The sequence below is a fragment of the Salvelinus alpinus genome, chromosome 4 (genome assembly GCF_045679555.1).
Source record: "Salvelinus alpinus chromosome 4, SLU_Salpinus.1, whole genome shotgun sequence".
Lineage (NCBI taxonomy): Eukaryota > Metazoa > Chordata > Actinopteri > Salmoniformes > Salmonidae > Salvelinus > Salvelinus alpinus.
Genome location: NC_092089.1, coordinates 28,745,448 through 28,773,361, shown reverse-complemented (window position 1 = coordinate 28,773,361; position 27,914 = coordinate 28,745,448). Strand labels below are relative to the sequence as shown.

At 42.7% G+C, this 27,914-nt stretch overlaps 1 protein-coding gene across 2 annotated transcripts; it reads left to right on the top strand.

Moving 5' to 3' along the window:
• Positions 1–1,484: 1,484 nt before the first annotated feature.
• Positions 1,485–24,204, top strand: LOC139573233 (tuftelin-like). 2 transcript variants are annotated; one of them, XM_071396467.1, is made up of 12 exons: positions 1,485–1,829; positions 13,019–13,096; positions 13,899–14,009; positions 14,093–14,179; positions 14,390–14,452; positions 16,044–16,130; positions 17,624–17,734; positions 17,972–18,195; positions 18,580–18,685; positions 20,544–20,627; positions 22,351–22,445; positions 23,348–24,204. In XM_071396467.1, exons 1-12 carry the CDS (start codon positions 1,767–1,769, stop codon positions 23,418–23,420), a joined length of 1,182 nt encoding a protein of 393 aa, XP_071252568.1. In that variant the 5' UTR covers positions 1,485–1,766; the 3' UTR covers positions 23,421–24,204. The 2 variants fall into 2 exon arrangements, with proteins under 2 accessions (XP_071252568.1, XP_071252567.1); XM_071396466.1 differs by having other exon boundaries at positions 16,044–16,163; positions 23,348–24,169.
• The last annotated feature ends 3,710 nt before the right edge of the window (positions 24,205–27,914 follow it).

Below are 27,914 nucleotides of genomic sequence, written 5' to 3'. Positions count from 1 at the left end.
GGGTTAGTCAATTATTGTTCTAAATTGACTGAAGTTGAACTGAGTTTCTCCCTGTTAAATGGCATGCATAGTGTGTTCTGCTAAATCATGTCATATGTATAGTTGAGAGCAGCAGGTCTCCTGTTGGACTGAATGACAGTCTGGATGAGAGATCTCTGACTCAGTACTGTATAGGACTACTGGGTAGGAACAGGGGGATGTATGGAGAACAGTGAGTCAGGGTGACATATTCAGTGGTAGTCTGTCTCACTGTTAAAACTCCTGTTCATATCTGTGCTGCCTCGTCTCTGTGGTACTCACTCTGAGACCATAGCTGTCTGGGTCTGTACTCACTGAGACCCTAGCTGTCTGGGTCTGTCCTCACTCTGAGACCCTAGCTGTCTGGGTCTGTACTCACTGAGACCCTAGCTGTCTGGGTCTGTCCTCACTCTGAGACCATAGCTGTCTGGGTCTGTACTCACTGAGACCATAGCTGTCTGGGTCTGTCCTCACTCTGAGACCATAGCTGTCTGGGTCTGTCCTCACTCTGAGACCATAGCTGTCTGGGTCTGTCCTCACTCTGAGACCATAGCTGTCTGGGTCTGTCCTCACTCTGAGACCCTAGCTGTCTGGGTTTGTACTCACTGAGACCCTAGCTGTCTGGGTCTGTCCTCACTCAGGCATATGCCTGACAATGTGGTGGGTTTAAGAGACTGATTTACTGTGTGTGTATCGGAATGTTTTGATGGATACCTGTGACATTGAACCCCCCCCCCACACACACACACACACATACACAAAAAAGATGGAGACTCTTGCTCAGCGCACCCATTAATACATATTGATCCAATTTGGGTTCTGTGTGCAGCCTGAGCTCTGGATCAGAACACTGAGACCTGCATGCTACGGCTGCTGTGGACACACTGATGGAGCACTGTCTCTCTCTCTCTCTCTCTCTCTCTCTCTCTCTCTCTCTCTCTCTCTCTCTCTCTCTCTCTCTCTCTCGCTCTGTGTCTGTCTGTCTTTGTCTGGTTCAGTTTCCCTGTTTTTGTGGTCATGAGTAGCCTATTTGTCTGTGGAACAACTATATGTGTATCCCTCAAACCTGAATGCAATACTCAACTGAAATAAAATCTTAATTTTCCTAACAATTTTCCTAATAAGTCATCGGGATGGAATGAGATTGAGTTTCAGATGGAATGAGATTGAGTTTTATTCTTTTGCTATCTGACAGGTATTTATTTACCGTGCTCCTCTGACTTTTTCAGTTGTAGCGCGCAGCGCGGGGGCGTGACGGGAGACAGAGCGAGCTGGCTACAGAGAAAGAAGAGGCAGCGAGACATCCCACTCCCTATTTTTTTCTGTTTCATGGAAGTCAATGAACTAAGAAGAATACCAGACCCAGCTGCTTTCGTATTGGTGTCTATGGGAGAGCCACCCCCTTAAGTAGACAAAAACTGATCATTTTTTTGTTCGATAGTTAACGTCCTGAGTTAACTATCTTCAGTTATCCAACATCTTTGCTGCCTGTGCACTGAGGTCATTCCTGAGGGCGGGCGGGAATGGAGGGAACTGCCTGGTGATACATTATCGACCGGTAGTAAAGAGCAGCGTCGACTATTGTTAAAATCAACCGTGATTTTCCGTCTGCCAGGGCAAGAGTGAGACAAGAGGACGAAATTCCGTTTTCCCTGTTTGTTTAGAGAAAATAATACTATATAAGCAACGTTGAACAACTCTTTCATATTTAAGCTATATAGTTATTTATCTATCTTATCTGTGTGAAGATGAACGGGGTAACGCGGAGTCTGTGTACATTTGAGGACATCAGAGCTGATGAGAGAACAGCGGTAAGACAAAAACTATTTAAGTGAACATGTTTTTACTTTCCTTCTCACTGCGTTGCGGATGGCTAGACAGTCTGGCAGGCAGGCAGATCGAGAGGCGCCACTGACGTGTATCAAAGGTTATGTTATGTTATGTTATCACTATGTGGCTGCTTTATTTTTCCCACTTTTTAAAATATATATTTTTCATTTATTCATGCCAACCTGTTGGATATGCAAATATGTTTTACATTATAATCTGAGATCAATTACAATATTTAATTTAACCGATAGCACAATACCTTACTTTAGTGGTATCATTTTGTGTCCCAACATAAGAATAAGCAAGAAGAGATGAATTTCCTTCAGAGTATTGGTCTTAGATCCTCCTGACTGAGGTCTTATCAGGCTTACTAGCTTCCTCTGGTGTTAATGGGCTTTTTGTGGTAATTATAGTATTAACACACACACACACACACACACACACACACACACACACACACACACACACACACACACACACACACACACCATATTAGCCCAAATAACATCTGTGATCTGGCCAGAGGGACCAGACTGCTGTCACAAGTGAGCATCTTCATGTAGGGCTTACAGTAGTGTCAGCCAGAAGACTAGTCTACTAACCCTACAGTAACTTACTTACCCTACAGCTTCCTCAGTGTCCTCTCTCTATGCCAGGGGTGTCAAACTAATTTTGTCCCAGGGGGGTGCATTCGGTCTTCCTCCTTCCTCTGTGATTATTAGTGAGCTGGCCACAGTCAATAAACTGTATGAATGTAGGTCCATCATTTGCTTTAAGTCATTTTAAACTATATTGTGTTTGCCCCCCCCCCCCCCAAAATACATTATTATATTTTTTTTTCTTCTTAAACCAGAAGCGGGCAGGATTGGTCCACATCGCGGGCGGGATCCAGGCCGTATGTTTGACACCCCTGCTCTATGCCCGTTAGGCATTGTCATGTACCATAATTGTAGTGATTTAGGGTGGAACACATATGTGAGGGGCATTGAACCAGTGATCCTTTGGTTGCAGGGCAGGCACACTACATCCAGACTGAGAACCAGGCTTATACAACTTAGAGTTCCCTTATAAGGTCCTTTGAGCTCTGCTCCACCTAGATGTTTGCATCACCAGTCATTATCCCTGGTATAGAAGCTCTTAATCTCCTGTCTGGCTGGAGAAGGTTAATCATTGACCCTGTTAGACAAATGTCTCTGATGATGGTATGTGTTATATCTGGGGCCTGACCATTGGCCCACAACATGACACGTTCACCAGATAAACACAGTCTCCTGCAGAGCCATACAACAGCTATCAGCACTAGCATGATGTTAGCCCTTAACTTTTCACCCCCTTTGGTCAAGGTTTGGACTTAAGAATGGTACACTGATCCTAGATATGTGCCTGTAGGTAACCTCTACCAGGAGCAACAGCCTATCAGAATTTAAGAACTTAACTTACCTATAGCAGCATTGTATAGGGCTATAAAACTGGATTATAAGGTCAAGGTACACAGTCAAATGATGAAGCACACGGCTAGATACAGAACCTATGCTTTGTTCGTGCTAGTCGGGTTTATCTTGTTTTATATTTGAACATAAACAACTAGGGGTGTGGGATTAATGCAGCTCTCAATTTAGAATCACCCCCTAAAACAACGTTGTCCTTCAGATACAATGGAACAACAAACATTCTACACCCACATTCTTGACTTATCGTATCTGATATGGTTATTAATACCAGGGAGATACAGCAGCATGGATTAAATATAGGAGGAATATGGTTATTAAAACCAGGGAGATACAGCAGCATGGAATAAATATAGGAGGAGATACAGCAGCATGGAATAAATATAGGAGGAATATGGTTATTAAGACCAGGGAGATACAGCAGCATGGAATAAATATAGGACGAATATGGTTATTAAGACCAGGGAGATACAGCAACATGGAATAAATATAGGAGGAATATGGTTATTAAGACCAGGGAGATACAGCAACGTGGATTAAATATAGGAGGAATATGGTTATTAAGACCAGGGAGATACAGCAGTGTGGATTAAATATAGGAGGAATATGGTTATTAATACCAGGGAGATACAGCAGCATGGAATAAATATAGGACGAATATGGTTATTAAGACCAGGGAGATACAGCAACATGGAATAAATATAGGAGGAATATGGTTATTAAGACCAGGGAGATACAGCAGCATGGATTAAATATAGGAGGAATATGGTTATTAATACCAGGGAGATACAGCAGCATGGAATAAATATAGGACGAATATGGTTATTAAGACCAGGGAGATACAGCAACATGGAATAAATATAGGAGGAATATGGTTATTAAGACCAGGGAGATACAGCAACGTGGATTAAATATAGGAGGAATATGGTTATTAAGACCAGGGAGATACAGCAGTGTGGATTAAATATAGGAGGAATATGGTTATTAAGACCAGGGAGATACAGCAACATGGAATAAATATAGGAGGAATATGGTTATTAAGACCAGGGAGATACAGCAACGTGGATTAAATATAGGAGGAATATGGTTATTAAGACCAGGGAGATACAGCAGTGTGGATTAAATATAGGAGGAATATGGTTATTAAGACCAGGGAGATACAGCAACATGGAATAAATATAGGAGGAATATGGTTATTAAGACCAGGGAGATACAGCAACATGGAATAAATATAGGAGGAATATGGTTATTAATACCAGGGAGATACAGCAGTGTGGATTAAATATAGGAGGAATATGGTTATTAAGACCAGGGAGATACAGCAACATGGAATAAATATAGGAGGAATATGGTTATTAAGACCAGGGAGATACAGCAGCGTGGAATAAATATAGGAGGAATATGGTTATTAAGACCAGGGAGATACAGCAACATGGAATAAATATAGGAGGAATATGGTTATTAATACCAGGGAGATACAGCAGTGTGGATTAAATATAGGAGGAATATGGTTATTAAGACCAGGGAGATACAGCAACATGGAATAAATATAGGACGAATATGGTTATTAAGACCAGGGAGATACAGCAGCATGGAATAAATATAGGACGAATATGGTTATTAATACCAGGGAGATACAGCAGCGTGGAATAAATATAGGAGGAATATGGTTATTAATACCAGGGAGATACAGCAGTGTGGATTAAATATAGGACGAATATGGTTATTAATACCAGGGAGATACAGCAGCATGGAATAAATATAGGACGAATATGGTTATTAATACCAGGGAGATACAGCAGTGTGGATTAAATATAGGACGAATATGGTTATTAATACCAGGGAGATACAGCAACATGGAATAAATATAGGAGGAATATGGTTATTAAGACCAGGGAGATACAGCAGCATGGAATAAATATAGGACGAATATGGTTATTAAGACCAGGGAAATACAGCAACATGGAATAAATATAGGAGGAATATGGTTATTAATACCAGGGAGATACAGCAGCATGGATTAAATATAGGAGGAATATGGTTATTAAGACCAGGGAAATACAGCAACATGGAATAAATATAGGAGGAATATGGTTATTAATACCAGGGAGATACAGCAGCATGGATTAAATATAGGAGGAATATGGTTATTAATACCAGGGAGATACAGCAGCATGGAATAAATATAGGACGAATATGGTTATTAAGACCAGGGAGATACAGCAACATGGAATAAATATAGGAGGAATATGGTTATTAAGACCAGGGAGATACAGCAGCGTGGAATAAATATAGGAGGAATATGGTTATTAAGACCAGGGAGATACAGCAGCATGGATTAAATATAGGAGGAATATGGTTATTAATACCAGGGAGATACAGCAGCATGGAATAAATATAGGACGAATATGGTTATTAAGACCAGGGAGATACAGCAACATGGAATAAATATAGGAGGAATATGGTTATTAAGACCAGGGAGATACAGCAACGTGGATTAAATATAGGAGGAATATGGTTATTAAGACCAGGGAGATACAGCAGTGTGGATTAAATATAGGAGGAATATGGTTATTAAGACCAGGGAGATACAGCAGCATGGATTAAATATAGGAGGAATATGGTTATTAAGACCAGGGAGATACAGCAACATGGAATAAATATAGGAGGAATATGGTTATTAATACCAGGGAGATACAGCAACATGGAATAAATATAGGAGGAATATGGTTATTAATACCAGGGAGATACAGCAGTGTGGATTAAATATAGGAGGAATATGGTTATTAAGACCAGGGAGATACAGCAACATGGAATAAATATAGGAGGAATATGGTTATTAAGACCAGGGAGATACAGCAACATGGAATAAATATAGGAGGAATATGGTTATTAAAACCAGGGAGATACAGCAGCATGGATTAAATATAGGAGGAATATGGTTATTAAGACCAGGGAGATACAGCAGCATGGAATAAATATAGGAGGAATATGGTTATTAAGACCAGGGAGATACAGCAACATGGAATAAATATAGGAGGAATATGGTTATTAAAACCAGGGAGATACAGCAGCGTGGAATAAATATAGGAGGAATATGGTTATTAAGACCAGGGAGATACAGCAACATGGAATAAATATAGGAGGAATATGGTTATTAAGACCAGGGAGATACAGCAGCGTGGATTAAATATAGGAGGAATATGGTTATTAATACCAGGGAGATACAGCAACATGGATTAAATATAGGAGGGCGTGCTGATTCTGTGCTATAGCCTTGTGAAAGACCTTTTAAAGTCCATTTAGGCTAAAAGTTATGAGAAGAGGAGGACTGCGAAATATAAGGAAAATAAATGTCCCCAAAGTTGCAACAGTGAAGGGTGTGTTTGTGTGTGTATGCAGGTATGTGTGCCCTCCAGCTGTAGTTGAACTATGCCTGGATAGAAGGAACACTCTGTTTGTGTGAGAGTGAGTATTGACATTACGCAGAACATTGACAGAACAGCCAGTACATTCCTCATGACTATCTATTAATTCACACTCATTCATTCTTAAATATAACATCCATCCAGTCACCAGAGAGTTTTGATAACTCTCTTCTTTTCCGTCACTAGGCTTTTGTCAGCATTCCTACTTTTTAAATAATGCCTCATGATCTACCCTGATTCCTCATGTTTACTGAGCTCACCCATCCCTCCCCATTACCTCGCTATGGAGAATGTGACATCACTGTCTGGAACTGTGCAAGACATGACCTTCTGACTCATCTATGAGGAGGAACCAGAAACAGTCTTCCCACCACCAGGAACTAGTAGACGCAGCATCAACTCACACACTAAACAAGACAACCTCATTCCATTTCCACACTAGGAACCAGTAACTCGCACACTAAACAAGACAACCTCATTCCATTTCCACACTAGGAACCAGTAACTCACACACTAAACAAGACAACCTCATTCCATTTCCACACTAGGAACCAGTAATTCAGACACTAAACAAGACAACCTAATTCCATTTCCACACTAGGAACCAGTAACTCAGACACTAAACAAGACAACCTCATTCCATTTCCACACTAGGAACCAGTAACTGACACTAAACAAGACAACCTCATTCCATTTCCACACTATAGGAAGCAGTAACTCATGCAGGTCTTGTTGCTAAGTATGTATGTTGCTAGGGTAGAAAGTACTACTCCCTCAGTAAAGGTGAATAGGTACATGCCTAAAACTCATTCCACAGGAGACCATCACTGTCATCATTTGTACAGATTTATCACCTAGTACCCCCAGAGGAAAGAACAGACAATGCTCATAACACTCTTTATTTACCCGTGTGCAGGTCTTATTTACCCGTGTGCAGGTCTTATTTACCCGTGTGCACGCCTTATTTACCCGTGTGCAGGTCTTATTTACCCGTGTGCAGGTCTTATTTACCCGTGTGCAGGTCTTATTTACCCGTGTGCAGGTCTTACAGCTTCTCTTCAACTGTAATCCCTTTTGTCCTAGCGTTTACTCTAGGCCATCTGTTGTATTCCCTTTTTTAAAATTATTATTATTATTATTTTTATCCCCTTTTCTCCCCAATTTTTGTGGTATCCAATGGTTAGTAATTACTATCTTGTCTCATCGCTACAACTCCCGTACGGGCTCGGGAGAGACGAAGGTCGAAAGCCACGCGTCCTCCGAAGCACAACCCAACCAAGCCGCACTGCTTCTTAACACAGCGCGCCTCCAACCCGGAAGCCAGCCGCACCAATGTGTCGGAGGAAACACCGTGCACCTGGCTGCCTTGGTTAGCGCGCACTGCGCCCGGCCCGCCACAGGAGTCGCTGGAGCGCGATGAGACAAGGACATCCCTACCGGCCAAACCCTCCCTAACCTGGACGACGCTAGGCCAATTGTGCGTCGCCCCACGGACCTCCCGGTCGCGGCCGGCTGCCGACAGAGCCTGGGCGCGAACCCAGAGACTCTGGTGGTGCAGCTAGCACTGCGATGCAGTGCCCTAGACCACTGCGCCACCCGGGAGGCTGTTGTATTCCCTTCTGACTGTAACACTGCACCAGTGATTGTATAGGAATGTCTGAGAGAATGTTTGTTCTCTGCTCACTCTTTTTCTGATGTGTCTCTCACTCTACCTGACCCCTCGTTCCTCATTCCTCACCCCTCACTGCACACATCACACCTGAACTCAGGTATGGGAATCAGACCACTCCGGAGGTTAACTGGAGGCAGATTTATACGGTTTAACACACACAGACACACTCACACAGAAGCACACCCACAGACACACAGACACACACAGACACAGACGCATGCACACACAGATTGGTTATGGATGGTTAATTCTCTCCTATGGAATGCAGTACAGAGGAAGAGGGTTTTCTCCCATAGGTGCTAGGTGATGTGGTACTAACTGGAACGTAGGTGCTAGGTGATGTGGTACTGACTGGAACGTAGGTGCTAGGTGATGTGGTACTGACTGGAACGTAGGTGCTAGGTGATGTGGTACTGACTGGAACGTAGGTGCTAGGTGATGTGGTACTGACTGGAACGTAGGTGCTAGGTGATGTGGTACTGACTGGAACGTAGGTGCTAGGTGATGTGGTACTGACTGGAACGTAGGTGCTAGGTGATGTGGTACTGACTGGAACGTAGGTGCTAGGTGATGTGGTACTGACTGGAACGTAGGTGCTAGGTGATGTGGTACTGACTGGAACGTAGGTGCTAGGTGATGTGGTACTGACTGGAACGTAGGTGCTAGGTGATGTGGTACTGACTGGAACGTAGGTGCTAGGTGATGTGGTACTGACTGGAACGTAGGTGCTAGGTGATGTGGTACTGACTGGAACGTAGGTGCTAGGTGATGTGGTACTGACTGGAACGTAGGTGCTAGGTGATGTGGTACTGACTGGACCGTAGGTGCTAGGTGATGTGGTACTGACTGGAACGTAGGTGCTAGGTGATGTGGTACTGATACCTGCTCCACTACCTCTGTATACAGCGCTCTCAGGTTCCGTTTATGACAGAGGAGGGACAGTACTGAACGCTGAGCTCTGACATTTGTCTGTGTTGATGTTGTTTATATGGGTCTCTATTCCACTCTCCTATCAACTGGTTTTAGCAGGTAGTCTGCTGTTTCCAGTGTAGGGGTGGAAAGAGTCATTCAGCCTCTATCACACAGCTTTCCCTCTATTCCTCTGTTCTGCTTTGCCTGTCTCTCCCTCTCTCTACTCTCTGTCTCTGTCTCTCCCTCTCTCTACTCTCTCTCTCTACTCTCTCTGTCTCTCTACTCTCTCTACTCTCTCTCTGTCTCTCTACTCTCTCTCTGTCTCTCTACTCTCTCTCTCTACTCTCTCTCTACTCTATCTCTGATTCTCTTCTCTCTCTTTCTCTACTCTCTATCTGTCTCTCCCTCTCTCCTGATGCCACAGTCAGAAACAATAGCCTTGTCAATGTCCTATGATCTCTTGTGGCTGTAGACCATGCTGAGTCTGGTTTTACTAGACTGGGTCTCTGGGCGGTAGACTGGGTCTGTGGGCGGTAGACTGGATCTCTGGGCGGTAGACTGAGTCTGTGGGCGGTAGACTGGGTCTGTGGGCGGTAGACTGGGTCTGTGGGCGGTAGACTGGGTCTGTGGGCGGTAGACTGGATCTCTGGGCGGTAGACTGGATCTCTGGGCGGTAGACTGGGTCTCTGGGCGGTAGACTGGATCTCTGGGCGGTAGACTGGATCTCTGGGTGGTAGACTGGGTCTGTGTTGCCATAGTCTGTTTTCCATGTGGATGGCTGCCATTACCTGATCCTGGTGGTTTGTGATAGTGTAGTAGGCCAAGGTGTGTCTGTTTGGTGGTGGATTAGGTGAACCTTTGTCTTCTTCTCTATTTTATTTTATTTATTTCACCTTTATTTAACCAGGTAGGCCAGTTGAGAACAAGTTCTCATTTACAATTGCGACCTGGCCAAGATAAAGCAAAGCAGTGCGACACAAACAACAACACAGAGTTACACATGGAGTAAAACAAACATACAGTCAATAACAATAGAGAAAAAAAGTCTATATACAGTGTGTGCAATGAGGTAAGATAAGGGAGATAAGGCAATAAATAGGCCATTGTGATGAAATAATTACAATTTAGCAATTAAACACTGGAGTGATAGATGTGCAGAAGATGAATGTGCAAGTAGAGATACTGGGGTGCAAAGGAGCAAAAAAATAAATAACAGTATGGGGATGAGGTAGTTGGATGGGCTATTTACAGATGGGCTATGTACAGGTGCAGTGATCTGTGAGCTGCTCTGACAGCTGGTGCTTAAAGTTAGTGAGGGAGATATGGGTCTCCAGCTTCAGTGATTTTTGCAATTTGTTCCAGTCATTGGCAGCAGAGAACTGGAAGGAAAGGCGGCCAAAGGAGGAATTAGCTTTGGGGGTGACCAGTGAAATATACCTGCTGGAGCGCGTGCTACGGGTGGGTGCTGCTATGGTGACCAGTGAGCTGAGATAAGGCAGGGCTTTACCTAGCAAAGACTTATAGATGACCTGGAGCCAGATGATGGTTTCTATATGAGAGGCCAGGGGACCTGGCTCTAGGGACACATTACTGTTCCTCTAACAGAACATTCTCTCTTTTTTCTCTCTACTCTTTCTCTCTCTCCCTGTCTCTCTTTCTGTCTCTCTCTCTCTCAATTCAATTTCAATCTCTATCTCGCTGTCTCTCGCTTCTCTCTCTCTCTCTCTGCTGGTCTTTGTCTCCCTCATCATTTTTTTCTGTCTTTCTTTATATTGCTGGATTAGTCCTACTGTCCGTAGATAGTCAGTCAATAGATAGAATTGAGAGATAGATGGTGGGAGGGTTGTTTGCGTTCAGTTGGCAGTCTGATAGAATTTAGGTTCACCCTCTCCCTTTTTGACACTATCTTCCCTCTCTTCCCCTGCTCCCTCTCTCCATCCCCTCTCCTTTTCCTGCATGTGTATTTGTTGAGTGTGTGTCCTGTCCTAACAGCTAATCAGTGGTACCCGTGTCTGTCTGTCATACACCACTTCTCTCTAACACAATCATCATCGTTACGCAACACACATACCTGTTATTACCTCATTTCTACCGAGACACACGGGCCTGGTAGGTACTGTGTACTGTATGTGCCAGGTATGCCCGCTGGCGCTGCCCATGGCTACCTCACTGACTGAAACAAGCACTACTACATACCATTTGGTTAAGTGTTGAATTCTTTCATGTAAGTATACCGAAAATCACCTACCCATTCTTAACACATACTTCCTGAGTAATTACCAGGGGAATACTACTTGTAGTAAAATTAAGTGCTACTTATATCTGTCCGGAGGAGTTTATGGCCAAAGTGTCATTAGGTCATTGTGATGGCTGTCAGTGTGAGTCAGTAGTGAGGAATGAGACATTTAGTGGGTGGTTTCTGGGTAATGGTTTTAAAATGGCCGCTGATGAAAGGAGGCTTTGTGATGCACTACTCTGGTGCGCCAACACAATGCTGGCAGGGTAGAGAGCTACAGAGAACGTCAACATACCTCACATACTCTAACTCTCCTGACTGGCCTGACTGGATGGGTCAAAACAACACAGTCAATATGCAGCGGAACAGTAGCTAACCACACAGTGTGTTTCCGTGGGTTCAAACACTTTCCAACTCCACAGTATTTGCTGTGTCTGTCTTGTCTCAGAGTTAACTTGAGTTTAGACTTCAGGACACAGAAATGTACACAGAGGAGAGTAAAGAGAACATGATGTGTTGGTTTCCAGTTAGTCTGGTTTATCATCTCTATAACCCTGCTCCCTCAGCCTCATGCAGACACACAGCCACACACACATCCCTCTCAGCTGGTAATATGGGGGTTCCCTGTTCAGCGAGAGACACAACCACACACACTACCACACACACATCCCTCTCAGCTGGTAATATGGGGGTTCCCTGTCCAGCGAGAGACACAACCACACACACATCCCTCTCAGCTGGTAATATGGGGGTTCCCTGTCCAGCGAGACTCACAACCTGCCCTCATAGTGACTCATGGAACAGTTTTATGTGTGTGAGAAGAGAGTTTAGGTTTCTGTATATTACTGTGTGTGTGTGTGTGTGTGTGTGTGTGTGTGTGTGTGTGTGTGTGTGTGTGTGTGTGTGTGTGTGTGTGTGTGTGTGTGTGTGTGTGTGTGTGTGTGTGTGTGTGTGTGTGTGTGTGTGTGTGTATTTTCACCCTGGCCCACCCTTCCTGAGTTGCATTGTTTTGGAGCCAGATTTAGTTTATGGTTACTGGGAGACTTGGTTACCATGGAAATGTTCCATCCCACTTCAGTACAGTTTTTCTGCCCACTGTCTCCCAGAATTCTAATGGAGATTCCTATTGGTGCTGGCATCGATCTCTAGTTCTGGGTTTTCCAAGTTGGAACGCCATTCAAATGGAACATTCTGTCTCTGAGCAACTTTATGCTTCTGTTCTCTCTCTTTCTCTCTCTCTCTAACCACTGGCGCCCTACACACTAGTTTACTGGGTACTGGCCTCCAGTCAGTCTCTCTCTCCCTCCCACCTTCCCTCTCTGTCCTACACAGTATTACTCAGTTTCTCCTCCCTCTTTTTCCCTCCTCCATTTCCAGTAGTTCCCTCCTCCCCCCCATCCCTCTCTCTCTTCATCCCATAACGGGCTCTTTGTAACTGCTTCTCATTTCATCTTTTCTTCGTCTCGTTCGTCAGGATGGGTGCAGGAGACTGAGGCTGACTCTCCACCAGCAGAACCAGGCCGGGAGGATCACAGAACAACCCAGGAGCAAGGTAAGAACCTAGAACCATGACCTAGAACCCTAACCTCTAAACCAGACCTAGACCCTCAACACACACCTAGAATTCTGTCTGCATTAGCCGACTACTACAATTACAACAGAGGGGACAGGAAGGAAGTCATGGAACTCCGTCCCTGGATGGATGAAATTGTATCCATATGTGGATAAAAGTCCATGGCAGAACAGAATTCTGAACCTTCACTGTTACTGTAAATGAATATACACACATAGTGTTAAGCCCTTCTGAACTCGCTGAGGGTTTTAGTGGACCAGGGGATGGCTGGGGTCACTGTCCCTAACACACTTTGATAGTGTGTTGAATCAGAAAAGAGTAACACACACACACACACACACACACACAGGAATCCTGTATACACAGATACATTGTTTCCAGAGTTTGTTCTTGAAGCGGTGGACCTAAATGACAGATGTGTGTTATAATGCTGTATACATCCTACAACTCCCCTTCTGTTTTAGAGAACCACCATTAGTTTCTAACCTGTTTCATTCTAGTTAGTACATTTTCTGACGGTCAGTTTGTGTCAGACATTCTCAGTGCTACTCTGAATATCATACCTACTACTGTATATGGGACTGAATGGAACATCTTGATGTCATATCCTGTTGGTCTGTCACTGAGTGTTCTTCCTAATCTAGTTTATAGCACGTAACTCCTCTCACACATTCATGTCACCACACTCAGAATCACTTCATGTTCACACATGCTGCAGAATTGGAAATATTTTCACACTATTCCAAGTATCACAAACTCCTCTCCCTCCCTGATTTTTCAGCCAATCGGACGAGCGTTTGCTCTGGTGCAGCCAACCAGTGATAGGCCTGCTCTGAAGCCTGAACCAATCAAATCCTCTGAGGAGAAGGCTGAAAAGGTTGAGGTCATCAAGGTGGGTGGGGCTTAATGTTTGAGAGGATGTGTGTTACCAGGGTGTGTAATGTGTAATGTGTGTGTAATACGTCTGTGTTGCAGGTGTATCTGGAGGATCGTAGACAGGAGCAGCAGAGACACCAGCAGAGCCTCAAGATGTTGTCAGATGAAGTCTCCCAGATACAGGAGGTAAGACACATTCTCGCTCTTTCACTTTCTGTCTCTGTGTGTGAGTCTGCCAGTAACACGTGTGTGTGTGTGTGTGTGTGTGTGTGTGTGTGTGTGTGTGTGTGTGTGTGTGTGTGTGTGTGTGTGTGTGTGTGTGTGTGTGTGTGTGTGTGTGTGTGTGTGTGTGTGTGTGTGTGTGTGTGTGTGTGTGTGTGTGTGTGTTTTGCTCAGGTGAGATACTGTCTGAAGACCCTGAGGGAACAGATGGCAACCAAGAACAAAGGACAACACAAGGTGTGTGCACACATTTATAATGTTTATGTGAACACGTGTTGTTATGGAACACATTTATAATGTTTATGTGAACACGTGTTGTTATGGAACACATTTATAATGTTTATGTGAACACGTGTTGTTATGGAACACATTTATAATGTTTATGTGAACACGTGTTGTTATGGAACACATTTCTAATGTGTATGTGAACACGTGTTGTTATGGAACACATTTATAATGGTTATGTGAACACGTGTTGTTATGGAACACATTTATAATGTTTATGTGAACACGTGTTGTTATGGAACACATTTATAATGTTTATGTGAACACGTGTTGTTATGGAACACATTTATAATGGTTATGTGAACACGTGTTGTTATGGAACACATTTATAATGTTTATGTGAACCCGTGTTGTTATGGAACACATTTATAATGTTTATGTGAACACGTGTTGTTATGGAACACATTTATAATGTTTATGCGAACACGTGTTGTTATGGAACACATTTATAATGTTTATGCGAACACGTGTTGTTATGGAACACATTTATAATGTTTATGTGAACACGTGTTGTTATGGAACACATTTATAATGTTTATGTGAACACGTGTTGTTATGGAACACATTTATAATGTTTATGTGAACACGTGTTGTTATGGAACACATTTATAATGTTTATGTGAACACGTGTTGTTATGGAACACATTTATAATGGTAATGTGTACACGTGTTGTTATGGAACACATTTATCATGTTTGTGTACACGTGTTGTTAAGGAACACGTATAATGTTTATGTGTACACGTGTTGTTATGGAACACATTTATAATGTTTATGTGTACACGTGTTGTTATGGAACACATTTATAATGTTTATGTGTACACGTGTTGTTATGGAACACATTTATAATGTTTATGTGTACACGTGTTGTTATGGAACACATTTATAATGTTTATGTGTACACGTGTTGTTATGGAACACATTTATAATGTTTATGTGAACACGTGTTGTTATGGAACACATTTATAATGTTTATGTGAATACGTGTTGTTATGGAACACATTTATAATGTTTATGTGTACACGTGTTGTTATGGAACACATGTATAATGTTTATGTGAACACGTGTTATGGAACACATGTATAATGTTTATGTGAACACGTGTTATGGAACACATTTATAATGTTACTGTGAACACGTGTTGTTATGGAACACATGTATAATGTTTATGTGAACACGTGTTGTTATGGAACACATGTATAATGTTTATGTGTACACGTGTTGTTATGGAACACATTTATAATGTTTATGTGAACACGTGTTGTTATGGAACACATTTATCATGTTTGTGAACACGTGTTGTTATGGAACACATTTATCATGTTTGTGAACACGTGTTGTTAAGGAACACATGTATAATGTTTATGTGTACACGTGTTGTTATGGAACCAGTTGTTTAGTGCCATCATTCATTTTGATACCTAATGATGACATATGCAATATGTCCTGTGTGTGTCACTTCTACCTAAATGTGTCTCACATCTCCTCTCGTTCTCTCCATCCCTCACTATTCCCTCTCTTTCTTCATCCTTCTCTCCCCTTAGTTTCTTGCTAGTGGCTACAGAGTCAGCACTCCCTCCAATCAGAACATCTCTTCTTCCTCAAAGGGAGGAGCTAAAGATGATGGGCAGGTGAGGGGCTTTTCACATGCCCTATACACACAGGTTCATGTGGGGTGTGTGTGTGTGTGTGTGTGTGAGAGAGCTTAAATATGTGTGAGAGCTTATGTGTGCGTTTAACACCTACATATCAAGTCTTAGACTGACCCAGTTCCGAGATCATTGGCATGGTTCACTGTGTGTGTGGGTGGGTCTGGGTGTGTGTTGTCCATTTTAGTATGAGTGTATTCACAAATACAGAGAGGGGGAGAGAGAGAGAGAGAGAGAGAGAAGAAAATAAAGAGAGGAGAGGGAGAGGAACACCACCCAGGAGAGAGATCTGGAAGGCCTGGTACAGTCCGTTCCTCCTCCTCCTGTGTTATTGAGTGTGTCTGTGTTCTTCTCCCTCCATTGTTCTACATTCCCCAGATGACTGCCTGTTTAATAGCTTTGGTTTAGTCTTGAGGCCAAGCAGGTAATGGGCGGTCCCAAGGCTATTCATGTCAGGTTTCAGGAGCCTTTTCAGAAGAGTGAATAGGGCTGACTTTAACAGTTTGTGTGCGTGCAGCGTGTAAATGACGCATGAGTAGCAGTTGGCGTTACAGAAATATGAGTGGAAAACTTTCGCCTTTGTTTGGTTTACATCAGAATCTCTCCCTTTGTAACCGCTGCTATGACACACAGACACATACAGTCACACTCACTCTTTCTTACTCTCTCCCTCTGTCATTGAAATGTAAAAATAGATTGTTCTGTAATTATTTGCATATTAGCATTGTGCGTTTCCTCATTCTCTCTCTTTCTCTCTATCTTTCTCTCTATCTTTCTCTCTCTCTCTTTCTCTCTCTCTTTCTCTCTATCTCTCTCTCTTTCTCTCTCTTTCTCTCTATCTCTCTCTTTCTCTCTCTTTCTCTCTCTTTCTCTCTCTTTCTCTCTCTCTCTCTCTCGCTCTCGCTCTCTCTCTCTCTCTCGCTCTCGCTCTCGCTCTCTCTCGCTCTCTCTATTGTCATTAATCTGATTCACCTGTGTAAACAAAGGGCCGAGCCGCTCCCACTACAGTAGAATCAACACTGAGTAACGAATACAATACTACACAACACTATACAATACAGTACTACACTATACAATAGAGTACAATACAATACAGTACTGCACAATTCTATACTAAACAATACTACACAATACAGTACTACACAATACTGTACTTAAGTGATAATCCCAGAGTAAGCGGTGTTTGGGGGATATATTGGCACGGGTGTTGTTAGGCTCGAGACGAACACTATACTATACAATACACTACTGTACAATGCTTTACAATACAGTAGTACACAATAGTATACAGTACTTCCCTGAACCGGGGGAGTCAGGAGTTTACAGTGCTTTGATCAGTCAGTTGGCTGAATGAGTTTAGGAACAGGATATTAGTGGATTCTTGGAGCTTCACTCAAATCTATGGAAACAAACTGTGTTTCTAAGTTTTCTCCCAGTTGAACAGTTCCTTTATTCCCTCTTCTCTCTGTCTTCAGGGAGGGGAGGATGAGGTGGAGAGGGCGAAGATGAGGGAGGTCAGTAAACGTCTGTATGCTCAGCTACAGGAGGCCGAGAAGAAACACCAGGAGGAGAGAGAGAGACTGCAGGTCAAACACACACACATACATACATACGTACATATACACATACATACACATACATGCATACATACATACGTACATATACACATACATACACATACATGCATACATACATACATACATACATACATACATACATACATACATACATACATACATACATACATACATACATACATACATACACACCAAAGTGCTGTAACTCATGACACTATGACCTAACTCTGTCCTTTTCCTGTGCAGGCTGAGGGTGTGGATCTGCGCCAGCGTCTGGGGGAGCAGGAGGACAAGCTGAAGGGGGTGGAGGAGAGTAGTGAGAGGAAGGACCAGAGGATTGAGGAGCTCCAGAGGCTGCTGGGAGGCATGGCGCAGGAGAGCCAAGCCCTACGAGACACACTGAGGAACAGAGAGGAGGAACTCAGAGAATTACGCAAGATCAGAGAGGAGGGCAGGAACGAGGAGCAGAGGTGAGGAGGACAATAAACAGAGCACACACACACACACTGCCCTGTTGGAGCTAGAAACACAAGCATTTCACTGCACCTGCGATAACATCTGCAAATCTGTGTACGTGATTTGAGTTGACACAGAGCACACACACACAGATCACACACATAAACACCAAGACACAAACACACACACACACCAAGACACAAACACACGCGCGAGCGCACACGCACGCGCACGCACACACACACACACACACACACACACACACACACACACACACACACACACACACACACACACACACACACACACACACACACACACACACACACACACACACACATATATATATATATAGACGAGGAGTGTTCTCAGCCACTCACGCTGTGTGTTCTTCTCAGGTCAGAGCAGTTGGAGAAGGAGCTGGCCATTCTGAAGGAGAAGATCCATCATCTAGATGACATGCTGAAGAGCCAGCAGAGGAAAGTCAGACACATGATCGAACAGGTGAGACGCACACACACACACACACACATGCTATAACAGGACTATAACATGCTTTAACAGGACTATAACGTGCTATAACAGGACGATAACATGCTTTAACAGGACTATAACATGCTTTAACAGGACTATAGCATGCTATAACAGGACTATAACACGCTTTAACAGGACTATAATGGAACTATAACATGCTTTAACAGGACTATAACATGCTTTAACAGGACTATAATGGGACTATAACATGCTTTAACAGGACTATAATGGGACTATAACATGCTATAACAGGACTATAACATGCTATGACAGGACTATAACATGCTTTAACAGTATTATAACATGCTATAACACGACTATAACGGGACTATAACATGCTTTAACAGGACTATAACACGACTATAACATGCTATAACAGGACTATAACATGCTATAACAGCACTAACACGACTATTACCTGCTTTAACAGGACTATAACGGGACTATAACATGCTATAACATGCTTTAACAGGACTATAACATGACTAACATTCTTTAACAGGACTATAACATGCTATAACAGGACTATAACATGCTATAACAGGACTATAACATGCTTTAACAGGACTATACCATGCTTTAACAGAACTATAACATGCTTTAACAGTATTATAACAGGACTATAACAGGACTATAACATGCTATAACAGGACTATAACATGCTTTAACAGGACTATAACGGGACTATAACATGCTTTAACAGTCCTATAACATGCTTTAAATGCTATGCTATAGTCCCGCTATAGTCCTGTTAAAGCATGTTATAGTTCTGTTAAAGCATGTTATAGTCCTGTTAAAGCATGTTATAGTCCTGTTAAAGCATGTTATAGTTCTGTTAAAGCATGTTATAGTCCCATTATAGTCCTGTTAAAGCATGTTAATAGTCCTGTTATAGTCCTGTTATAGCATGTTATAGTCCTGTTAAAGCATGTTATAGTCATGTTAAAGCATGTTATAGTCATGTTAAAGCATGTTAAGCATGTTATAGTCCTGTTATAGCATGTTAAAGCATGTTATAGGACTGTTAAAGCATGTTATAGTCCTGTTATAGCATGTTATAGTCCTGTTATAGCATGTTATAGTCCTGTTATAGCATGTTATAGTCCTGTTAAAGCATGGTATAGTCCTGTTAAAGCATGGTATAGTCCCGTTATAGTCCTGTTATAGCATGTTATAATACTGTTAAAGCATGTTATAGTTCTGTTAAAGCATGGTATAGTCCTGTTAAAGCATGTTATAGTCTTGTCATAGCATGTTATAGTCCTGTTTTAGTCCTGTTATAGCATGTTATAGTCCTGCTAAAGCATGTTATAGTCCTGCTAAAGCATGTTATAGTCCTGTTAAAGCATGTTATAGTCCTGTTATAGTCCTGTTATAGCATGTTAACAGGACTATAACATGCTTTAACAGGACTATAACAGGACTATAACATGCTTTAACCGGACTATAACATGCTTTAACGGGTACTATAACATGCTTTAACATGCTATAACAGGACTATAACAGGACTATAACATGCTTTAACAGCACTATAACATGCTTTAACATGCTATAACAGGACTATAACATGCTTTAACAGGACTATAACGGGACTATAACATGCTTTAACAGGACTATAACATGCTTTAACAGAACTATAACATGCTATAACAGGACTATAACATGCTTTGACAGGACTATAACGGGACTATAACATGCTTTAACAGGACTATAACATGCTATAACATGAGTAACATGCTATAACATGCTTTAAAATGACTATAACATGCTATAACAGGACTATAACATGCTATAACAGGACTATAAATGGATGTGTGTGTGTGTACAGCTGCAGAACTCTCGTATGGTGATCCAGGAGAGGGACCGTGTCATCAGAGATCTGGAGGAGAAGGTGGCTTTCCTGGAGGCAGAGGTCAGTACCAACTAACCATACCTGGGATTTGTAGTCTTTTGTTCACCACCTACTGTAGCTCCGAACTGTAGTCTTTTATGCCTGCAACACAGAGTAGGGTTTGACTTCCTCCGACCTCTGACCCTACAGTTGAAGTCGGAAGTTTACATACCCCTTAGCCAAATACATTTAAACTCAGTTTTTCACAATTCCTGACATTTAATCCTAGTAAATATTCCCTGTCTTAGGTCAGTTAGGATCACCAGTTTATTTTAAGAATGTGAAATGTCAGAATAATAGTAGAGAGAATGATTTATTTCAGCTTTTATTTCTTTCATCACATTCCCAGTGGGTCAGAAGTTTACATACACTGAATTAGTATTTGGTGGCATTGCCTTTAAATTGTTCAACTTGGGTCAAACGTTTCGGGTAGCCTTCTACATGCTCCCTCAATAAGTTGGGTGAATTTTGGCTCATTCCTCCTGACAGAGCTGGTGTAACTTAGTCAGGTTTGTTGGCTTCCTTGCTCGCACATGCTTTTTCAGTTCTGTCCACAAATTTTCTAGGTCAGGGCTTTGTGATGGCCACTCCAATACCTTGACTTTGTTGTCCTTAAGCCATTTTGCCACAACTTTGGAAGTATGCTTGGGGTCATTGTCCATTTGGAAGACCCATTTGCAACCAAGCTTTAACTTCCTGACTGATGTCTTGAGATGTTGCTTCAATACATCCACATAATGTTCCTCCCTCATGATGCTATCTATTTTGTGAAGTGCACCAGTCCCTCCTGCAGCAAAGCACCCCCACAACATGATGCTGCCACCCCTGTGCTTCACGGTTGGGATGGTGTTCCCCCTTTTTCCTCCAAACATAACGATGGTCATTATGGCCAAACAGTTCTATTTTTGTTTCATTAGAGCAGAGGACATTTCTCCAAAAAGTACAATCTTTGTCCCCATGTGCAGTTGCAAACCGTAGTTTGGCTTTTTTATGGCTTCTTCCTTGCTGGGTGGCCTTTCAAGTTATGTCGATATAGGACTTGTTTTACTGTGGATATAGGTACTTTTGTACCTGTTTCCTCCAGCATCTTCACAAGGTCCTTTGCTGTTGTTCTGGCATTGATTTGCACTTTTCACACCAAAGTACGTTCATCTCTAGGAGACGGAACGCGTCTCCTTCCTGAGTGGTATGACGGCTGCGTGGTCCCATGGTGTTTATACTTGCGTACTATTGTTTGTACCGATGAATGTAGTACCTTCAGGCGTTTGGAAATTGCTCCCAAGGATGAACCAGACTACAATTTTTTTTCTGAGGTCTTGGCTGATTTATTTTGATTTTCCCATGATGTCAAGCAAAGAGGCACTGAGTTTGAAGGTAGTCCTTGAAATAGGTACACCTCCAATTGACTCAAATGATGTCAATTAGCCTATTAGAAGCTTCTAAAGCAATGACATAATTTCCTGGAATTTTCCATGCTGTTTAAAGGCACAGTCAACTTAGTGTATGTAAACTTCTGACCCACTGGAATTGTGATACAGTGAATTATAAGTGAAATAATCTGTCTGTAAACAATTGTTGGAAAAATGACTTGTGTCATGCACAAAGTAGATGTCCTAACCGACTTGCCAAAACTATAGTTTGTTAACAAGACATTTGTGGAGTGGTTGAAAAACGAGTTTTAATGACTCCAACCTAAGTGTATGTAAACTTCCGACTTTAACTGTATGTGTGTGTGTGTGTTTAGAACCGGGAGATGCATGATCAGATGGACTACTTCCTGGGAGGTGAAAGGTCAAACTCGCACCTCTCATCAGACCGCCATGCCCAGATTGTCTACAGGTAATTCACGTCCAGTAACGCAGGCAGACACACACCCATCATAGACCTGTCATCAACTCACCACACGCCTGACTTGTCATCAACTCACCACACGCCTGACTTGTCATCAACTCACCACACGCCTGACTTGTCATCAACTCACCACACGCCTGACTTGTCATCAACTCACCACACGCCTGACCTGTCATCAACTCACCACACGCCTGACCTGTCATCAACTCACCACACGCCTGACCTGTCATCAACTCACCACACGCCTGACCTGTCATCAACTCACCACACGCCTGACCTGTCATCAACTCACCACACGCCTGACCTGTCATCAACTCACCACACGCCTGACCTGTCATCAACTCACCACACGCCTGACTTGTCATCAACTCACCACACGCCTGACTTGTCATCAACTCACCACACGCCTGACTTGTCATCAACTCACCACACGCCTGACTTGTCATCAACTCACCACACGCCTGACTTGTCATCAACTCACCACACGCCTGACCTGTCATCAACTCACCACACGCCTGACTTGTCATCAACTCACCACACGCCTGACTTGTCATCAACTCACCACACGCCTGACCTGTCATCAACTCACCACACACCTGCCCCTTCATTCCCCTGACTGACCAGAAACATCCGCCTGGCCTCACACAGCCCTCCACACACACCTGACCTGTCATCAACTCACCACACACCTGCCCCCTCATTCCCCTGACTGACCAGAAACATCACCTGACTTCACACAGCCCTCCACACATACTTCTAACCTCAGCACATCCCCATAGTGTCCCTCAACTGTTCACTAGTGATGTGTTCCCCAGAGTAAAACCTTGGCATCCATCTCATTTCTCTCTCTCTCTCTCTGTTCTCTCTCTTTCTCCCTCTCTCCTCCACAGTAAGCCTTTGAAGCCCACCAACTCGTCCAACAAGCCTCTTCCCTTCATCAAAATCATTGAGACCAAGTCCTGAACTGGTGAAAGCGAGGGAGAAGGGGCTAACCTAACGACACCAAACCTGCTAAGCTAAGCAACAACGGACTGAAATAGACCACCACCACATTACTACCACACCAACATCACAGTACACGTATGAAGTTTAAACTGAGGTGACCACAACATCACATCAACTGACCACCAGCCACGACCATCACCCACCCATGGCCACACTCATTCGATAGGATACTATGCAATGTGTGTGTGTGTATGTGTGTGTGTGTGTGTCAGAGGAGGCTGGTGGGAGAAACTATAGGAGGAGGGGTCTCATTGTAATGTCTGGAATGGTATACATGGAACAGTCAAAATGGTTTACATGTTTGCTGTGTTTCATACCGTTACATGTATTCCTCCTATAGCTCCTCCCACCAGCCTCCTCGTGTGTGTGTGTGTGTGTGTGTGTGTGTGTGTGTGTGTGTGTGTGTGTGTGTGTGTGTGTGTGTGTGTGTGTGTGTGTGTGTGTGTGTGTGTGTGTGTGTGTGTGTGTGTGTGTGTGTGTACGGTTTTGGATTGTGTATGGACGTTGATGTAGATAGATATACTGATAGTTGATTCACAATAGAAGTCTATTTATTCATAGCAGACAGATTTATTCTTTCTAACCCAGTGTCATAATCTATTGTCATCTGTTGAAGTCCGTCTGAAGGACTTTACTACTGAGAGAGAGGACCAGAGACAGTGTGATTGCAGTACCCTGTGGTCAGTGAGGGTCTGATAACAGACCGAGTACTTTGGCCTCAGAGAGGAGGCAACCATGCCAGGTTGGGCCATAACAGAGAAATAAAATGGCTGATGATTGAGAGGGGGATCGAAGAGAGAGAAAGAGAGAGAGAGAGAGAGATGGAGGGTAAGAAACCAGAATACAACCAGTTTGTCATCTTTTTACCATGGCACCAAGGCAGGATAGAGGGAGTGTTGCTACAGTATATAGGTATTGGAGAAGCAGAAACACATTAAGGATAGAGGATATAGTTTTCCATCAAACCCTTCTGTAACCCTTTAACCTACTTCCTGTGTCTGTGAGTCCACTGTTAGAATCCTCTTTATTTCACACCTGAAAGGGAAGAAGACAATCTTTGACTTTTTGTAAATATACTTACATGGTCACGCAGCGGCCACAGTGATGTGTCATGGTTTGAATACAAAGTTAAAGGCCATGTTTGTTATTTTGTTCATTGAGAAAGTGGGATGTTTGGTCTAGTATGTGTGGATTAGAAGTCCCCCTCACCAATACTGATGTCACTTTAAAGTCTAAAGAAAATGAAGATCATTCTTTCTGACAAGTACTAACCTTGCAAGAAGTCTTGTTGACATTATGTTAGATGTTAGACATTAGACATTTTTGCATGCATTTCAGTTATCTGAACTTTCATCCACTATCACCAGCTGTGTACATACAGTGGGGAGAACAAGTATTTGATACACTGCCGATTTTGCAGGTTTTCCTACTTACAAAGCATGTAGAGGTCTGTAATTTGTATCATAGGTACACTTCAACTGTGAGAGACAGAATCTAAAACAAAAATCCAGAAAATCACATTGTATGATTTGTAAGTAATTAATTTGCATTTTATTGCATGACATAAGTATTTGATACATCAGAAAAGCAGAACTTAATATTTGGTACAGAAACCTTTGTTTGCAATTACAGAGATCATACGTTTCCTGTAGTTCTTGACCAGGTTTGCACACACTGCAGCAGGGATTTTGGCCCACTCCTCCATACAGACCTTCTCCAGATCCTTCAGGTTTCGGGGCTGTCGCTGGGCAATACGGACTTTCAGCTCCCTCCAAAGATTTTCTATTGGGTTCAGGTCTGGAGACTGGCTAGGCCACTCCAGGACCTTGAGATGCTTCTTACGGAGCCACTCCTTAGTTGCCCTGGCTGTGTCTTTCAGGTCGTTGTCATGCTGGAAGACCCAGCCACGACCCATCTTCAATGCTCTTACTGAGGGAAGGAGGTTGTTGGCCAAGATCTCGTGATACATGGCCCCATCCATCCTCCCCTCAATACGGTGCAGTCATCCTGTCCCCTTTGCAGAAAAGCATCCACAAAAAATGATGTTTCCACCTCCATGCTTCACGGTTGGGATGGTGTTCTTGGGGTTGTACTCATCCTTCTTCTTCCTCCAAACATGGCGAGTGGAGTTTAGACCAAAAAGCTCTATTTTTGTCTCATCAGACCACATGACCTTCTCCCATTCCTCCTCTGGATCATCCAGATGGTCATTGGCAAACTTCAGACGGGCCTGGACATGCGCTGGCTTGAGCAGGGGGACCTTGCGTGCGCTGCAGGATTTTAATCCATGACGGCGTAGTGTGTTACTAATGGTTTTCTTTGAGACTGTGGTCCCAGCTCTCTTCAGGTCATTGACCAGGTACTGCCGTGTAGTTCTGGGCTGATCCCTCACCTTCCTCATGATCATTGATGCCCCACGAGGTGAGATCTTGCATGGAGCCCCAGGCCGAGGGTGATTGACCGTCATCTTGAACTTCTTCCATTTTCTAATAATTGCGCCAACAGTTGTTGCCTTCTCACCAAGCTGCTTGCCTATTGTCCTGTAGCCCATCCCAGCCTTGTGCAGGTCTACAATTTTATCCCTGATGTCCTTACACAGCTCTCTGGTCTTGGCCATTGTGGAGAGGTTGGAGTCTGTTTGATTGAGTGTGTGGACAGGTGTCTTTTATACAGGTAACGAGTTCAAACAGGTGCAGTTAATACAGGTAATGAGTGGAGAACAGGAGGGCTTCTTAAAGAAAACCTAACAGGTCTGTGAGAGCCGGAATTCTTACTGGTTGGTAGGTGATCAAATACTTATGTCATGCAATAAAATGCAAATTAATTACTTAAAAATCATACAATGTAATTTTCTGGATTTTTGTTTTAGATTCCGTCTCTCACAGTTGAAGTGTACCTATGATAAAAATTACAGACCTCTACATGCTTTGTAAGTAGGAAAACCTGCAAAATCGGCAGTGTATCAAATACTTGTTCTCCCCACTGTAACTATATTTATTTGTTTATGTGGTATTCTTTGATATCCCTGTAGTCTTACTCTGGGATTTTTTTGTTAGTTTTATCCTTCAGACAGGAATGTTTGGCCTGAGACTTAGTGTGTGACAATCATCTTTATGTATTTATGTGAAAATACAACTTTAATTTTAGGGAAAACATTTTCAGTAGACATTTTAGTGTGTGTTAACAACATATATATACTTTGTGTTTTAGTTATTTTAATAAATATATGAAAATAATTGTTTTTTTTTTCATGTTTTTTGAGGGGGTACTAGTGAGTCAAATATTCTCATTCACATTTCTATATTACATCTAAATTCATTAATATAATTGAATTCTATATTATGTAGTTTATGCATAGTGCAGTACTGTAGTTTATGCATAGTGTACTACTGTAGTTTATGAATAGTGCAGTACTGTAGTTTATGTATAGTGTACTACTGTAGTTTATGTATAGTGCTGTAGTTTGTACAGTACTGTAGTTTATGCATAGTGAATGTCCGCCCCCTGGTGGTGAGTCACATGATAGACCAACAAGTGCTGGGAGAAAAGGCACATGAAGCCATAACACTTGGGCATGTTCCCCTTTTACAGTTGAAGGCTATTAAAGAACTGACCAACTGATAATGTTCTTGGGGGAGAAATGTAGCCTACACCACTAGAATTGAGTTGAATCTCAAATGTCATAAGATATCACCATCAGTCAATAATCTCTGGTCCAGTGGTACCACTTTAATGGAATGGCAGCTGCAGTATGTATTACAATGCACAGAGGATAGATCAGGGGAGTCCATTAAAACATAAAGCAGCCTATTCAGCACTATTATCAGGCCATAGTAATGGCTGGGACGGAATACGTGGAATGGTATTAAACAAATCAAACACCTGATTTTTCATGTGTTTGTTACCGTTCAATTCCATCCATTATGAGGCGTCCTCTCCTCACCAGCCTCCTCTGGTCCCAATCATACATCAATCATACACACAACACACAACCCATTAGATTCGAACACACTTCTGAAGCTGTTCACATTTGATTGGAGGAACATTGTGCTACAATCATACATCAATATTACTCAACCCATAAATCTCTAGCCTGGTCCCACATCTGTAGGTGCTTTAGATAACTCCACTGACGATTCATATGAGCCTGGGTACCATACCAGTCTGTTTCTGCTGTAAGAGAGAGTGGGGATTGGTTAAAGCAGAAACTGACTGGAACCCAGGCTTTATAGCCAACTCACACATTAAGAATATATCAGACTAGAACCCAGGCTACATAGCCAACTCACACATTATTAATATATCGGACTAGAACCCAGGCTATATAGCCAACTCACACCTCATTATAAATAGATCGGACTGGAACCCAGGCTATATAGCCAACTCACACCTCATTATGAATAGATCGGACTGGAACCCAGGCTATATAGCCAACTCACACATTAAGAATAT

What these genes read in the sequence shown, in the direction of transcription:
- LOC139573233 (XM_071396466.1), top strand. Translation starts at nt 1,767, where the DNA reads ATGAACGGGGTAACGCGGAGTCTGTGTACATTTGAGGACATCAGAGCT. An exon ending in GAGCTGATGAGAGAACAGCG is followed by an intron (nt 1,830 to 13,018) that starts GTAAGACAAAAA and finishes CTCGTTCGTCAG; the next exon opens with GATGGGTGCAGGAGACTGAG. An exon ending in CAGAACAACCCAGGAGCAAG is followed by an intron (nt 13,097 to 13,898) that starts GTAAGAACCTAG and finishes CTGATTTTTCAG; the next exon opens with CCAATCGGACGAGCGTTTGC.